This window comes from Narcine bancroftii, chromosome 4, assembly GCF_036971445.1.
Source record: "Narcine bancroftii isolate sNarBan1 chromosome 4, sNarBan1.hap1, whole genome shotgun sequence".
NCBI lineage: Eukaryota > Metazoa > Chordata > Chondrichthyes > Torpediniformes > Narcinidae > Narcine > Narcine bancroftii.
This window is the reverse complement of record NC_091472.1, coordinates 229208437-229226751: the sequence shown is the minus strand read 5'-3', so window position 1 is coordinate 229226751 and position 18315 is coordinate 229208437. Positions and strand designations below refer to the sequence as shown.

The window sequence follows — 18315 nt, the reverse complement described above, 5'->3', positions numbered from 1 at the left end:
TGTTGGACATGATAACTAAGGGTTATGGAGAAAAGGTATCTGAAGATATCTTGGAACATAAAGATGGTAGAAAATGACATTTACCTCATCATGGAGTTATACATCCACAAACGGAGAACCTATGAGTAGTATTTGATTGTGGATCATCATTTCAAGGAGTTTCATTGAATTTTCAACGTTTACAAGGTCCAGTGGATTAATAGGCATTCTGATAAGATTTTGTAAAGAGCCTATTGTAATTGCAACAGATATTGAAGCGATGTTCCATCAAGTGAAAGTACCATCAGACGATCATGATTTTCTACGATTATTATGGTGGGCTATAGTAAAGATATAATTGAATACAGAATGACAGTTCATTTATTTGGAGCAACTTCATCACCGAGTTGTGCAAATTTTGCTCTCAAGAAATGAGCTGAAGATAATGAAGAGCAATTTAGTTTCCAAACTATAAACATCATCAGAAATAATTTCTATGTTGATGATTGTCTGACTTCAGTGGTTTCAGAAAAAGAAGCAATAGATCTTTATCATGAGTTAAAGGAGATCTGTAATCAAGGAGGTTTCTTCCTTATGAAATGGATGAGCAACAGCCGAGATGTGTTGGCTGTTATTCCTGAGGCAGAAGGAGCAAAGGAGATAAAACATCTTGATTTGGATTGTGACATTCTACTTGTCGAAAGAATTCTCAGGAGTGCAATAGTGTATTCAATCTGATGTTTTCAAATTCAAAATTGTTTTGAAAGAACGGCCTTTAACAAGAAGAGGTATTCTTTCGATCGTAAGCTCAATATATAATCCTTTGGTAATGTTGGCACCAGTAGTATTAATAGCCAAGAAAATTCTGCAAGAAGTGTGCAGAAGAAAATTTGGATGGGATGAGACTATACCCGATTCCATCGCACAAGATTGGATGAATTGGAATGAGAGTCTTAAAATGTTACAAAATTTTGAAGTTGACAGATATTTTAAACCAACAGACTTGGGAATTGTCACATTTGCTCAGTTACACCATTTTGCTGATGCAAACGAAGGTGGTTTTGGTCCTGTCAGTTATTTAGTACTGAGAAATAACCAAGAGTGAGTACATTATGGATTTGTAATGGGAAAAGCCAGAGTGGCTCCATTAAAGCTAGCCGCCATACTTAGTGTGGAATTGACTGCCGCTACTATGCAAACAAAATGGACACTGTATTAAGAAGAAAATTATAGATGGATTTAGCAGATTCTGTGTTTTGGTCTGATAATACATCAGTGCTTAAATATTTTGATAACAAAACCATGAGGTTTCGTACTTTGGTGACTAACAGAATTAATGAGATCGAGAAGGTTTTACATGTTAATCAATGGAGATATGTTAAAACAGTGGATAATCCAGCTGATATGACTTCACGAGGATCAAAAGTTCAATTGTTTCTGAAAAGAGCCAACACCTTTTGGTGTTTGGTTCTCAATTTTTTTTCCAATCTCAAGAAGATTGGCCGCAAAATCCAGAAGAGTTAAAGGAAATTTCTATAGAAGATCCAGAAATCCAAAATACTAATGTGAATACAATTCAAATATCTTAATAAGGAAGATCCGATCATTCAATTAATTTGCTATTATTCCTCGTGGTTTTGTTTGAAAAAGGCAGTAGCATGGATTCTCAGATTAAAGCCTATATTTTTACATCATATCAAGAAAGAACATTTGAAGTTCCAAAGGAGCTTTTTTCTGACAGCTGATGAATTGGAGAATGCTGAATTAGAGATAATTTGTTTTTGTCAGAGCAAAGTGATTGATACTGAGATATCAAAATTTTTTTAAAATGCTGAATGATGACAATCTTCAGACAGTATTGTGTGAGATTGAAGCTATTTTAAATAGTCGTCCAATAACTAAAGTTTCTATCGATTCGAATGATATTGAGACACTTACACCAAATCATCTCTTACTTCTTAAATCTAAACCTTTAATAACTCTGGGTCAATTTCAGAAAGAAGATATTTATGCAAGACACAGCACAGATGGAGATGAGTGCAGTTTATTGCAGATTTATTTTGGAAAAGATGGGTTAAAGAATATCTCTCATTATTACAAGAAAGACAAAAATGGTCTAACCTAGACGCAATTTTGTATGCAATGACATTGTAATTATTATGGACAATTCTGTACCAAGAAATTCTTGGTTCCTTGGGAAAATCGTGGAAACAGTTCCGGACAAAAAAAGGTTTTGTTCAGCAAGTGAGGATTAAAACCAAGACTGGTTACTTAAATCGACCTTTTACTAAAATCTGTCTTTTACAAGAAGCAGAAAGATTTGATTTTTAATTTGATACTTGCCATATTTACTTTTGGATCTGTAATAGTAATTATTATGTATTAGTCATTAATGTCTATTATAATAATTAAGGGCTAGAATGTAGAGGTTAAAACCTTGTGTTTATGATTTATGGTTGTTTTTTGTACTTTCCCTTTAAGGATTAATTGTTTTTGTACAGATATCATAGTTACTATGACAACATATGTCGTAATATCCGAGCGGACCGCGAGTTCTCTTTTTATTCTTGGAATGACCATGGAAGAGACATGAGCTCTTGAGAAACTTTTCTTTGAATTTATCATTATCATTTATTATTATTCATTATTAATCATTTATTATCATTTTAATTCATTTATATTTGTTTGAAGTTGAGTATTGTTAACATTTACAATATGCTTTGTTTTACGTGTCGTTATGAAGTGCAAAGCTAAGAAAATGTTTATTCACTTTTATTTTCAATTAAAATTAAAGCTATTTACAGCTCCAATTACAAATTAGAAGGTGACATGTTTTGAGATTGAGAAATATTAGAAGCTGGGAAGTGTCACCTGCACTTTCTCAGGAGAAAGAGTTTATAAAATGCCTAAAGGATGGCTTTTTGGAACAGCTAATCGATCAGCCCACCAGAGGATCGGTGGTTTTGGATTGGCTGATTTGTAATGTTCCTGAGGTGATTAGGGATTTAAAGGTTGTGGAGCCCTTAGGAAGTAGTGATCACAACATGATAGAGTTCAGCTTCCAATTTGAAAGGGAAAAAAATGATATCAGGTGTGTCAATATTTCAGTGGAACAAAGGGATTTACAGTGGTGTGAGAGAGGAACTGGCCCAAATTGACTGGAAAAGTATAAGATAGATGGGGGGAGTGGCACAACAGAATTGATTGATATTTCTTCAAGAAATAAAGAAAGCATAGGGTAGTTATATTCCAAGGAAAAGGAAAATTATGAATGGTAAAATGACACAGATGTGACTAACAAAAGAGGTTAAAGTTAAAACAAAAGCAAAAGAGAGGGCAGACAGGAAAGTAAAAATTACTGGAAAAGCAGAGGACTTAGAAATTTTTAAAAACTTACAAAGATAGACAAAGTCATTAGGAAAGAAAAGATGAATTATGAAAGGAAATTCACAAATAACATACAAAAGGATACTACGAGTTTCTTCAAATATATAAAATGTAAAGGAGACAAGGGTAGATATGGGCCGATTGAAAATGATGCTGGAGAAATTATAACTGGTAATAAAGAGATTGCAGAGGAACTAAATGGATATTTTGCGTCAGTCTTCACTGTGGGGGACACTAGTGATATACCTGATATTCAGTGGTCTCTGGGAATAGAATTAAGTAGAGTCAGGATTACAAGAGAGAGAGTGCTTAGTAAGATGAATGGTCTAAAAGTAGGTAAGTCTCCTGGACCAGATGAGGGGCACCCACGGGTTCTGAAGGAGGTGGCCTTGGAGATTGTAGAGGCATTGGAATTAATTTTCCAGAAATCAATAGACTCAGGCATAGTTCCCGAGGATTGGAAGGTCACAAATGTAGTGCCGCTGTTTAAGAAAGGAGGGAGGCAGAAGAAAGGAAATTATATGCCTATTAGTCTGACTTTGGTAGTTGCAAAGATATTGGAATCGATCCTCAAGGACGAGGTTATGAAATACCTTGAAGTGTATGGCATGATAGGTCCAAACAACATGGTTTCATGAAGGGAAGATCCTGCCTGACCAACCTAATCGAATTTTTTCAGGAAATCTCAAGTAGACTGGACAAGGGAAAGGCTGTGGAGATAATGAATTTGAATTTTCAAAAGGCCTTCGATAAGGTGCCACTTAATAAGAGGGGCTACTTAATAAGATGAGAGCCCATGGAATTACTGGAAAAATAATAAATTGGATAGAGCATTGGCTGATAGGCAGGAAGCAAAGGGTGGGAATAAAGGGATCCTGTTCGGGTTGGTTGCCTGTTACTAGTGGTGTTCCCCAAGGGTCGGTGTTGGGGCCATTTCTTTTTACAATGTATATTGATGATTTAGATTGTGGATTAAATGGTTTTGAGGCAAAGTTTGCAGATGACACCAAGTTAGGTGGTGGAGTAGGAAGTGTTGAAGAAACCAAAAGGTTGCAGAGAGACTTGGACAGTTTAGGTGGAGAAATGGCAGATGAGATATAATGTTGAGAAATGTACGGTTGTGCATTTTGGTAGAGAAAAAAATGGTCGGATAATTATTTAGGTGGGGAGAAAATTCAAACCTCAGAAGTACAAAGGGACTTGGCGGGGTGGGGGGGGTGGTTGGTCCTCATGTAAAATAATCTGAAAGTTGACCGCCAGGTTGGATCAACAGTAAAGAAGGCGAATGCTATGTTGGCATTCGTTTTAAAGGGGATTGTGTACAAGAATAAAGAGGTGTTGATGGGGCTCTATGGAGCATTGGTGAGACCTCACTTGGAGTACTGTGTGCAGTTTTGGACCCCACATCTTAGAAAGGATATAGCAGGGTTGGAGAGGAATCAGAGGAGGTTGACCAGAATGATTCCAGGAATGATAAGGCTAACATATGAGGAACGCTTAGCAGCTCTTGGACTCTATTCATTAGAATATAGAAGAATGAGAGGGGATCTCAGAAACATTTTGAATATGAATGGACTGGATAGAGTAGATATAAATAAAATGTTTCCCCTGTTGGGTGATTCCAGGACAAGAGGGCACAGTCTTAGAATTAAAAAGTACCAATTTACGACACTGATGAGGAGAAATTTTTTTAGCCAGAGGGTCGTGGATTTGTGGAATTTGTTGCCACTTGCAGCTGTGGAGGCAGGATCATGGGAGAATTTAAAGGGGAAATTGATAGATATCTAATTAGTCAAGGTATCATGGGATATGGGGGACAAGGCCAGATCTTGGAACTAGATGTAAGAACAGTTTAGCTCAGGGAGGTTTCACGGAGGAGACTCGAAGGGCCAAATGGGCCTGCTTCTGTTCTTTTTTTCTTGTGATCTTCTGAACAGCTTACATCACCCAGTGGCCTCCTATTTCAATTCCCTACCACATTCCTTGCCAACATATCTTTCCACAGGCCTACGTACTGCCTGACTGATACAAAATGGATGGAACAACACTTATGGATGCTGCAAGACCTGCTGAGTTCCTCCAGCATTTCTGTGTTTTGAATGGAATCATAGAGCACAGAGCAGGCCCTAGCTGCACACCTAGTCCATGTTAACCATGATACCTGTCAGTGACATGGATCCATTCCGTTTTGCCTGCCACAGATGCCACCTCACTGGCTTCCACAGATTGCTATACATCTGAACAGCAACTATGCCTACATAATGATGCTCTTTATTGACCATTTCAGCATTCAACACCATCCCTTCAAAACTAATCAGTAAACTCCAAGACCTGGGCTTCAATACCTCACTGTGTAATTGGGTCCTGGATTTCCTCACCACCCTCCCCCTCCCCCTCCCCACCACAGACCCCAGTCACTGCAGATCACCAAGAACATCTCCACAATCTCCTTCAGCACCGGAGCGCCACAGGATGGCATACTTAACCCCCTGCACTACTCACTGTAAACCCATGGCTGTGTGGCTCGGTACAACAGCAACACCATTTACAAATTTACTGATGACACCACCGTAGTGGGCTGTATAAAACAGGGCTATGCATCAGCATTCATGAGAGAGATTGAAAACGTGGCTGAATAGTGCACTAACACGAACTCGTACTCTAACACCAAAACCAAGGAGCTGATTGTCAACTTTAGGAAAGGAAAGTTAGAGGTGTACGATCCAGTGATTATCGGTGGATCAAAGGTGGAGAGGGTGAGCACCTTTAAATTTCTGGAGGGGGGGGGTGGTCACAATCTTGGAGAATTTTTCCTGGACCCATTATATTAATGTTTTTGTGGAAAAAAGCATGTCAGCATTTGTATTTCCTCTGGAGTTTGCAGAGGTGAGGCATGTCATTGGAAACCTTGGCAGACTTCTACTGATGTGAAGCAGAAAATGTGTTGACTGGATGTTTCACTGCCTGGCATAGGGGGCACCGATACCTTTGAGCAGAAAGCCCTGCAAAAGGTATTAAACACTGCCTAGTACATCACAGCCAAACTCCCCACCATCAGGAAAATCTGCATGGAATGCTGCTGTCAGAGAGCAGCAGCAATCATCAAGGATCCACACTACCCAGGACACGCTTTTGTGCTACCATCAGTAACAAGATGCCACAAGACTTGCACCACCAAGATCAGGGTTTCCGGAGTTAAATATAATTGATGAATAAAATTATAATGACCAATTAATACCTTACATTTACAATTTTAGTCATACTATCCCTACATAAATCCTGAGAAATAGATATAGCTAAATCTTTCTCTCATTTTAATCTAGATTTATGAACATCTGGCTTAAGTATTTTATTCTGTAATAAAGCATACATCTCAGATGTAAATCCTTTCTTGCCACCTTCAGTAAGTAAAATTTCAAACTTAGATCATCTAGGTAATCATAAAGTACGTCCAAAATTATCCAACAATAAGGCTTTGATTTGATAATAAGAAAAAAGAGTACTTGAAGAGATGAATCATATTTCTCTTTCTTTGAAAAATAAAATACCCTGCTTCATAGCAATCTTGCACCACTTTTGATCCTATAGCTTTAAAAGTTGATTATGAAGTGTGAAAGAAAAAAGCTTATTTTGATACAAGGGAGTTTTACCTGAAATTTTACCTTGAGTACCTATAACTTCATTTTTTTTGTAGCATAAATCCATTAAATGTTTCAGCACAGGTAAATTATGAATACTCAATAATTTAGGATTTCTTCTATAAATAAACTGATCCATCATCCTCTCACCAATCTGAGATAACTCAATATCAGCCCATGTCAAAGGTTTATCCACTTCAAACGTCCTATTAATAAATTTTAATGCTGCTGATTTATAATAATTTTGAAAGTTAGGGAGTTGCAAAACTCCTGATACATAGTTCCAAGTTAATTTCTGTTTGATACCCTTACCATTTTATCTTTCCATAAAAATTTCCTCACCAAAGCGTTTAAATCTTTTTTAAAAAAATTTGAGGAATCTTACAGGGGATAGACTGAAAAATATATTAAATTTGAGGAAAAATATTCATTTTAATACAATTAATTTGTCCTATTAATGTAATAGGTAAATCTTTCCACCAATTCAAATCATATTTGATTTTAGACAGTAAAGGCAAATAATTCAATTCATATAAATGACTATATTTACTATCTATCTTCACACCTAAATACTCAATCCGATCTGGCCATTTAAATTTAACAATACACCTACACGAAGAATAATCCATTTCAGCTAAAGGCATAATCTCACTCTTTTCCCAATTAATTTTATAACTGATATTTCACCGATATTCCAGTCTATCATGCAAATTCCTCAAAGATTTCAAGGGTTTTGTTAAATATACCAAAACATTATCTGCAAACAAATTCATCAGATTTCACCTTAATACCTTCAATATTACTATCTTTTCTAATCATCTGAGCCAAAGGTTCAATAACTAATCAAAATAGAGCTGGTGACAAAGGGCAGCCTTGTCTAGTCAATTTAGTTAACATGAAAGGTGAAAATAACTGACAATTTGTAACAACTCTAGCAGTAGGACTTCTATATAAAGCCTTAATCCAACCAATAACAAAAGGGACAAAATTAAATTTCTCCAAAACTTTAAATAAATAAAACTCAACTCTATTCTATCAAAGGCCTCTCTGCATCGAGAGAAATAAACATTGGAAGGTTAGATGGCTCCCGAGAAACATTAATTAAAGAAATCAACTTTACAATATTATCCACTGATTATCGATTTTTAATAAAACCCGCCTGATCAACACAAATTAAACCTGGTAAATATTTAGCTAACTTTGCTACAATTTTATAATCAACATTTAATAAAGAAATTGGTCTATAAGTCCCTGCTTTCAATGGATCCCTATCTTTCTTAAGAATAACTGTAATAATTGCTTTAGAAAAAGAAGCCAGAAAAGAATGAACCTCTGTCACCTGTTTCAATATATCCATTAATAAAGGAATTAATAAATACTGAAATCCTTTATAGAATTCAGAAGTAAAACTGTCATCTCCTGGAGACTTCCCACTAGGCCTAGATCGAAGTACATCGATTACTTCTTTAGCAGTAAAAGAAGCATCCAAATCCTTAATATCCTTATCACTCAAAAGCAGTAGATCCAAATGAGATTTAAAAAATTTTAGTTTTGGCCTCATCTTCCAAAACCTCAGAAGTGTACAATTTTTCATAAAATTTTCAAAACATATCATTAATTTCTGATGTTTATATGTAATCGTTGAATCATATCTAATGGCAATTATTGTTCTTGAAGCTTGTTCCGTTTTTAACTGCCAAGCTAATACTTTGTGAGCTCTTTTGCCCAATTCACGATACCTCTGTCTAATTCTCTGTAGTAATTTCTCAAATTTATGTTTGTAATGAATTATATCGTAACTTCATATTAACTAAATGTACTTTCTTAGCTTCTGTAGAATTTTGTTGTAAATCCTTTTCCAAAATCTCTATCTCATCCTCTAACCTACTTACTTCAGCTACATGTTGTTTCTTAATTTTAGCAGTATAACTAATAATTTGTCCCCTTAAATAAGTTTTTAAAGCATCCCAAAAAACAAATTTACTATCAACTGAGTCCATATTTATTTTCAAAAAAAGCTGTATTTGATCCTTTATAAATTTACAGAATTCAATGTTTCAACAACAGCAAGTTAAATCTCTAACGATAAACATTATCTATTCTCTCCAAATCCTTACATGTTATTAATAACAAAAAATGATAAGACAAGATTACTCTTATATTCAGCCTTTAATACCCAGCTTTGTAATTGTGCTGATACTAAAAATAAATCTATTCTAGAATAAGAATCATGTCGAAATGAATAGAATGAAATATCTTTCTCTTTAGGATTTAATCTTCTCCATATAGCTACTAAATTCATATCTTTCATTAATGCCATCAAATATTTAGCCATTTTAGTCATAATTACTGATTTTGGAGATTTATCTAATAATGGATCCAAACAACATGTAAAATCACCTCCTTCCATAATTTTATCATATGCCTGATTTAAATTAAGAAGAGTCCAACATAAATTCCTTATCATCTATATTAGGAGCATAAATTATTCATTAAAGTCCAACACTCAGAAAACATTTTACAATTAACAATCAAAAGCCTAGCAGCTGACACAATAACTGAGTCCAATGTAAAACACAACTTTTTGTTAATCAAAATAGCCACTCCTCTTGCTTTTGAATTAAAAGAAAACACTATAACTTGTCCAACCCAAATATTTCTGATGTTCCTTCTCAGTCAAATGTGTCTCTTGCAAAAATGCAACATCAACCTTCAATTTTTTAATATATGCCAAGACACTTTTTCTCTTAATCATATTATTAAACCCATTAACATTAAAAGTAGTAAAATTACATAATAATTATTTATTTTTTGTTCAAAATTGGAGCCTATATTTGGATTATATTAAATCACCTTTCCGCATGTTTGTGTTGTTCCGAACCATGTTAACTAATTGACAATTTTATGTTATGTGATCTCCTCTTTCTTTCTTTCTCTTTTTTTCTTTCTGGGGTAGATTAGAGGGGAGGTGGGGAGGGGTGGGTGGGTTAGGGTGGGGGGGGGGTTGTAAGGGTTATTATTCACATTAAAAAATATGTATGTATTTTGATTTTCTAAGCTGTATCTATTTTAATCATGATCAATAAATAATATTTTCAAAACAAAAGGATACCAGGGTTATCTATGATGTCATGTATGTTCTCTGACAATAAATTTGAATTTTGAGATGCTGCCTGATCAGTTGAATTCCTCCAGCTACTCGAATTTTTCTGCACATTGGCTTGTCTCTTGTGTCTTCACTCAGGTCCGAAGTTAACATGGAATAGCTTAGCACTGCAGTGCTGAGTGAGGCTCAGTTTTTTGACAGAATCTCTTGTGTTGTTGATCACATTTGCTTTAGATCTGGTGCAGACCAAAGCATTTGCACCATTATGGATGAGTGCTTACTGCCCACCAAGTCACCATTGCTCATTTTACAACACGTGCAAATGCTGAAGAAAGTACAAGGAACAACCAGACTTCACTCATTGAAACTCTCTCAGGAATCATGAGTATTTGCATTAAGCAGCAGACAGCCATTAAATAATTCCTCAGAAGATAAATCTGATTTTTGTTTTACTGGAACTCTATGGTTGTCATTTTCTGAAGGGTTGAGTTTGGAATTTACAGTGCAGCCACATGGGAAATCAGTCCATTCATGATCACAGTGCAGGAGTTCCTTCAACCAATCAAATCCATGTCACCCAGTTCTGATTAATTTTAAGGAAGAGGAGCATGTTCAGTTTTTTTTACTGCAGGCTTTCTATTCACTATGTAAAATTTATTTTACATATTAAAAGATGTTGCACTGACTTATAGTCTTAAAAAAATTTAGACACACAGCATGATAACAGATCATTTCAGCCCACAAGTCTGTGCTGCCCAATTTACACCCAATTAACCTACATCCTTGGTACGTTTTGACAGTGGGAGGAAACCGGAGCCCCTGGGAAAAAAAACACACAGACACGGAGAGAATGTACAAATTCCTTACAGACAGCGCGGGATTCGAACCCTGTTCCTAATTACTGGCACTGTTAAGGCAATGCGCTAACCACTACACGAACCGTGCTGCTAATATATGTGTAATTGCTTTGTCGGTGAGGGTATAAGAGAGTTAGGCTTGCTTCTGAGCTTTTGATCACTTTTGGAGTCTGCATTTGCCATTTTTCAACTTGAGGACTAAAGTAGTGCCAATGCAAGTCAAAGAAGCCATGATGAAGCTCAAAAACAAGAATAAAAATAGACATCGTCCAAACCTTAGGATTACCAAAATCAACAGTTTGGAACATCATTAAGAAAAAAGGTGACCAAAAGCTTAGAACCAATGAATTAATTAAACATGCCTGAATAATCACAAACTCCTGTGACGACAAAGGCCCCAAACATTATGGTGCCCTGAAATGAGGGGACTATATATAAAAAGTGCTGTCACTTCTACATAATCAAACCAAAATATTTACAAATTACCTTGAATAAAATCTGGAATGTGTGTTTTAATTACTAGTGAATTGTTTGATTACAAATTTAAATCTGTGGAGCACAGGGGCTCCAAACATTATTGAGGGCACTGTATCTATAACTCAGTACAAAATTTGTGTTTGAAATGCTGATGTTCAGTCAGCAACCCATGACCTGGATTTCAGGGTATCAAAGGTTATGGGGAGAAGGGAGGGGAGTGGGAGAATGATATTCACGATGGAATGGCAGAGTGGACTCGATCCTAAATCTTGTGGTCTTATAGATTTCGATCTTGCTCTCAGATGACCATAACCAGGTAGATTATTAATCATATTCTGCATGAGTTGATGTGGTAATACTCATTTAACTGGTTAGATAAATAAATATTTTTTACTGTCAAGACTTCTGCACAGATATTGAGAGCAATGCTAAAACAATGCAGGTTTACTGCCCCACCATGATGGAAGGTATAAGCTACTCAACTTGTCATGTTTCCAAATCTACTGAAACACCTGAGGTTCAAGAACATTTTTTTTTCCCGACAGCTATCAGGATGTTGAACCTCTCCCAGGATCACCAATCGGTCTCCACAATTGCAACATCTCGTTTTCTTTTGCCCTCACTCCATCTGTGAATATTTATCTATTTTTGTATTTTTTTTCTCTCATTTGGTCATTGAGTTTGTGCTTTCGGTTTGTTAACAAATTTTACAGGCCCGTGCAGCCTGCAGCAGGCAATAATTTCAGTGCATCTGTGCATTGTTCTTATGGATATGCCAATAAACTCTCATCTTGATATTCCAAAATAATATCTTGTTTTTTAAGTTTCATTTTATTCCTTTTTAATTCCAAACTAGAAAAGCACCTTCAAAGGTCTGCCTTTTGTGTGTGGGACATACAATAGTGCGAGGGCTGTGAATAAAACCAAAAGAATAAATACACGGATGGAATGAGAAGTGAGAAACAAAAGATGGTGCATTACATGAAAGCATATGAATATTTTGTAATGAAGTAATTAAGGTTAAGCATAATCTAGTCTCGAATTATTATTGCTAGTCTTGATGAAGTTGTGACTATAAGTTGGTGCATCTTTTGATTAAAGTTTTTTTAATAATTGAAATAAGCCAATAAAACATTTTCAAGTTGAACTAAGATCGAGTGCAACATATCCTAAACCTAAGCTCTTATCAGCCACCTTCATGGTTGAAAATGGTGAGCATTGGTACAGGGTCAGTGTGGCAGCAGCAATGGGATAATATTTGCCACAAGTGATTACCCATTTTGATTCTAAAAGGGATTACTGACCTGGAGTTTTGCTTTTTCCAGACATTGTTGGAGACCACAACAAACCTCCTGAACCACGACCTCCATTGGTCACTCTGCAACCTCCGTGGAGCTGTTAGTAGAGGACTGAACCCCAAACAGGAGCACTGTGGTGTCTGCTTACAGCAGTACAAGAGAAGGCATGAAGGCACAGAAGAAGTTATTGTGTTCAGGTATATGCAATAGCTAGTTGTTTTCAATTAACCATATGGAGCTATTTGGTACGGCTCACCTTTCAACACTTCTTTGATGACGTGGAATTTGCTGGGTGCAGCAAGCCCCTTGCACTTTCCTCACTGATTAAATTTAAATTTACCTGAACCATATTAATCAGCACCTGCTTGATCTCTGGAGCTGTCTGCAACCTAAAAGTCATCTCCCTGCATGGCAAAGGGTCTTGTCAGTAACAAATCCTGTAAAAATACTCTTAACTCATGGTTAAATTTTGCTCTTGCCTTGATTACTTCTGCAGTCAACATTTGTGATTATCTTTGACCTTTGCAGACTTGCAAATAAATCACTTTATAATCAAACAACAACAGGGGTCAAACATGCACATCATTCACATAATCATGGCTGACGTTACCTAAACACTGCCATCCTACACTCATCATATCCATGAATACTCGGATAATGGTCATACCGTTGTTTAGGACCCTGTCCACTTGTGACACCACTTTCAGGGAATTAGGAATCTGTATTCCCAGATCCTTCTGTTCTACCTCACTCCTCAGTGCCATACCACTTAGCGAGAATGTCCTACCTAGGTTTGTCTCGAAAATGTAACGCCTTACACTGTCCGCATTACATTCCATCTGCCATTTTGCAGCCCATTTTTCCAGTCAGATCCATCTGCAAGCTTTGAAAGCCTTCCTCACTGTCTACTACCACATTAATGTTTGTGTCATATGGAAATTTCTGACCAATTTTTCCATTATCACTCAATCATTGATGTAGATGAAAAATAACAAAGGACCCAGCACTGATCCCTCATATACACCACTGGTCACAGCCCTCCAGTCTGAGAGGCAAACCTCTACTACCATTCTCTAGCTTCTCCCATAAAACTGTCTGATCCAATTTACTACTACATTATTCTAAATACTAAGTAGATGAACCTTCTTGACCAACTTCACATTCAGAATCTTGTCAAAACCCTTAGACCATGTGGAAATAATTAAATACACAGCAGGTCCCCCAGCAGCCATGGGAGGCAAAGATATATAACTAATATTTCGGGACTGAGCCCTTTGTCAAGGTATGACAAAAAGGAAGGCAGACCTCTGAATAAAAAGGTGGGGTCCGAGGGGGAGGGAGGAAAAGCACAGGCCTGTCTAAATTTCTCTCAAATGTTGATACCCCCGTAACTGCTGGCAGCTAGTTCCATATTCTCATTACTCTCTGAATGAAATTCCCATTCATATTCCCCTTAAATATTTGACCTTTCACCCAAATCAGACCTCAGTGGAAAAAGCCTGCTTGCATTTACCCTATCGACCCTGCTCATAATTTTGTTTACCTCCATCAAATCTGATGCTCCACTGAATAAAGTCCTGACCTATGCAACCTTTTCCTGTAACTCAGCTCCTCATGTCCTGGCAACATCTTTGTAAATATTCTGTGGCTTCTCCCATAACGCCAGTGTTGAATCCAGTTTGCTACCTCCACCCTGAACATCGATATACTGAATGTTCCTGACATCTCCAATATTGGACCTTGTCAAAGGCCTTATTAAAGTCCACGTGGACAACATTCAAAGCCTTTCCTTCATCAATGTCCCTGGGTAACCTCCTCGTAAAACTCCATAAGATTTGTTAAACACAACCTACCATACACAAAGCTAACTATCCCTTATCAATCCCTGACTATACAAATACTTGTATATCTGATGTCTTAGAACACCTTCCAATAATCTATCTACTACTGACGTCAGGCTCATCAATCTATAAGTTGCTGAGAAAAACTAATAAATTCTATTGTAATGTACACCTTTGGATAAATTCATTGGATTGCAAAATCCATATAGTCCAGGGATTAATAATGGACACTTCAAATAGCAGATGCAAAGCTTGACCTTCTCTGTACTTTCAGATTCACCATTAACTTGGTGCTTAATATCTTTTATTTTTGAGACAGTGTGTTGGAAAAACTATTTTAGCTTTTAGTGAATGAATTGTTAAGGTCAGTAACATTCTCAGTAAATGACATTGTGTTAAGTGTGTAAACTGCCTCCTTTAATGTTAAAATGTTTCTTCAGATAGGTACAGAAATATATAACGAAGGGAAAAAAAAGATAAAAATCTGCCGGTGAAAATATTGTGAACGTGGGAATATGTATTGTTGCTTTTGTTCTTTGATGTACAGCAAGTGACATTGAGCAGATTTATATCCTTGTGGTTTAGTTCCAAATGCACCATCTGACCTTGATATCATATCTGCTCTCTAAATCTCTTTTTGCCAATCCCCATTTTTCACAGTCTGTGACCTTTATGGAACAGTAATATGTGCAAATTGCCTGTGTTTCCAGTTAGTTAATATTTTGATTTAAATGGAGAATCAGTTTTCAATGCAGGGGTGGGGGCGATCTGAGAGTCATGTTACATTTATCACTGCAACATCCCACACAAAGAAATCAACCTGGATTTCTCAATGTACGTTGATGCAGTTGAAAGAAGACTTTGGGCTACAGGTGCGTAGTTTCATGAAAGTGGCGACTCAAGTGAACAGGTAGGTGAAGAAGTTGTTTGGCACGCTGGTCTTCATTGGGACTTCATGATGCATCTGTGCAAGTCATTTAGAGAACTGTGCAATTCGTCTCACCCAGCTATAGCAAGGATATCAGTAAGCTGAAAGAGGAGCAGAGAGATTCACCAGGATGTTGCTGGGTATCGAGGCCTTGAATTAAAGTGAGCGGTTGCATCGGCTGGATCCTTATTTTCTAAATTCCTACAGAGCGCAGGAGGCTGAGGGGTAATTTTCCAGATGATTATAAAATTATGAGGGGCATTGATAAATCAGTCTGTTTCTCAGGATTGATGATTTGAGTGTGAGAGGGCATGGAGACATGGAAGTGCCCGTACATTCATTGCAAAAAGTTAGTTTGTTCTTCAGGGAATCAAGAGGGAAATAGGATGTTGTCCTTCATTGCAAAAGGTATTGAATTTAAGATCATGGATTTGTTGTTACTGCACAAAGTACTGGTGAAGCTGCACCTAAGTAGTGCATGCAGTTCTGGTCTTCTTACTTAAGAAAGGATGCACTTAACTTGGAGGAGATGCAGGCGAAGTCCACCAAGTTGGTTCCAGAGAATTTATGAGGAGAGATTGAGTCATCTGGTACTAATTGAAGTTTAGAAGAATGAGGGGGATCTCATAAAAAAAATCATATAAAATTATGAAAGGATTAGATAAGAAAGGAGCAGAGAGATTGTTTTCACTGGATGCTGAGGCTAGAACTTGGGGAAAGAGCCTCAAGATTTGTGTGGGGGGGGGGGGATCTGTTTCTCCCAGAGAGCAATGAATTTGTGGAAATGTCCACCTAAGGAAGCAGTAGAGGCTCCTTCAATGGATGCATTTAAGATACAGGTAGATTTTTTAATCATGGGTTAAGGGGAATAAACGGGTAAGTGGAACAGAGTCTACACCAGATCAACTGTAAACTTATTCAATGACAAGTAGGCTCAATGGGCTACATGGCCTACTTCTGCTCCTATTTCTTGTAGGTTGAAGTTGAGAGAAGAGAGATTTAAGAGAGATCTGAAGTGTATGTTTTCACTAAGGAGGTAGACTGTATCTGGAATGAATTGCCAGAGGAAGCTATAGAAGTGGGTACAATTATGATATTCAAAAGGCATTTGGACAGATAAGGTTTCACACAATATGAACCAAATACAAGCAAATGGGACTATCCCAGAATTCTGACACAGATGGCATTAATGACTTGGGCCAAAGGGCATGTTCCATGCTGTACGACTCTAAATCATGACAAGCAGTGTAAAATATATAAACAAGGTTTTGTGGAATAACCAACATCGATGTTAACATGGGTTGAGATGGGAATGAACGGGCGAGACATCTCTGCTGAAAAACATTTTGAAATGCCTTAAAATCCCAGTTGACTACTCAGGAAATGCTGGTTTCTGACCTTATTGGCAAGTTGTTTCATTAAGACTTCTTGAGCTTAACTTGCCTCTCCCTGTAGATTCTGTGAGATTTGTTGCCATAGGCTTTGGTTAAGATACTGCCATTTTGTACCATTATGCCTGGAAGTATTAGCTGATGAGCTTTCAGTGGGAAAGTTGCTAGAGGGGATTCTAAAAGACAGGATCTACCAAAGTGTGAGTAGACAGGGAAGTAGTCAACATGGCTTTGTGTGTGGGAGATCTTGCTTCATGAATCTGGTAGGGTTTTTTGAAGAGGTGAGCAAGAAGGTTGATGAAGGAAGAAGGTGGGTGCTATATGTATGGGCTTTAGTGAAGCCTTTAACAGGGTCACCCATGGCATGTAGGTTGAGAAAATTCCAAGGAGGGCTGCTCAATAGGATTCAAAATTGACTTTGTGGAAGGAATCAGAGGTAATGGTGGAGGGTTGCTTTTTTCTTTTTATTATTATATTTGGGCCCCTATATAATCATATATGGTGGCCATATTTTTATAAATACATCATATTTGTTCTTTAGATGACATGTGATTTTTTTTTCCATAGGTGTAGAACAGTTCATCTCTGTCTTCCATTGTGCTGCTATCTGTAGAGGGGAGTTGGATTTCCAAGTGATTGCAGTACATTTTTTAGCCACAGCTAAGGCTATTTTAACAAAGGAAATTTGGAATTTAGTTAATTTTTTACTTATTTCAATAAAATTGCCGAAAAGATAATGCTCGAGGTTATCCGCGAAGGCCCCTGTTATTCTTGTTAGTATTTTAGTAATATCTTGCCAGAAAGGTCTCACTTTCACACATGAACAATTGTTCCTATCTCTATTCCTCATCTAAAACACATTTCTGATATTTTTGATTTTGATTTATGTAACTTCTGTGGTGTAAGATGTAATAGATGTAGTAAATTACATGTGCTATTCCATATCTTTCATTTATAATTGACGTAATGCTATCCAAACACCAATCAGACCAACATCTTTCCATTATTGCATCTCCTAAATCCGACTCCCATCTCTCTCTCTCAATCTCTGTAAGCCTAGTTTTGCACTTTCATTTTGGAGAGGAAAGTACATTTTAAATATAAGGGTGTGTTTCCCAGCCAAATTGTTCACTCCATCTCACTAATTTCAGGTGGGGTCACGTTTGGTCCCCATCTTTCTGGAGAAAGCAAAAGAATTTCCCATTAGCTACTCCATACTTATTTCTTAATTATTCAAAAGACATAAGAGATTCTTCCATATAGCAATCATCAACATATTTTATTCCTTTGTCATACCATGAATTCAGTATTTTGTTACCCAGATTCATAAGCAGTAACACATTTTTACATAATGGTGTCGTCAGTCAATTCATTTATTTATTTCTTGCCATATTCTAATCCTGTGTATTAATA

The 18315-nt window shown here is 36.8% G+C and overlaps 1 protein-coding gene across 5 annotated transcripts in view; it reads left to right on the top strand.

The window, feature by feature from the left end:
- The window catches only part of vps8 (VPS8 subunit of CORVET complex), a 681049-nt gene that overhangs the window by 419630 nt on the left and 243104 nt on the right, over nucleotides 1-18315 (top strand). For 4 of the 5 annotated variants that reach the window (XM_069934259.1, XM_069934258.1, XM_069934264.1 and 1 more), the window contains one exon: nucleotides 12770-12939. In XM_069934259.1, coding sequence (XP_069790360.1) covers nucleotides 12770-12939 — 170 coding nt within the window. Of the gene's footprint in view, nucleotides 1-12769; nucleotides 12940-17469; nucleotides 17622-18315 lie in introns of those variants that run through there. The other variant, XM_069934262.1, reaches the window with a different exon arrangement.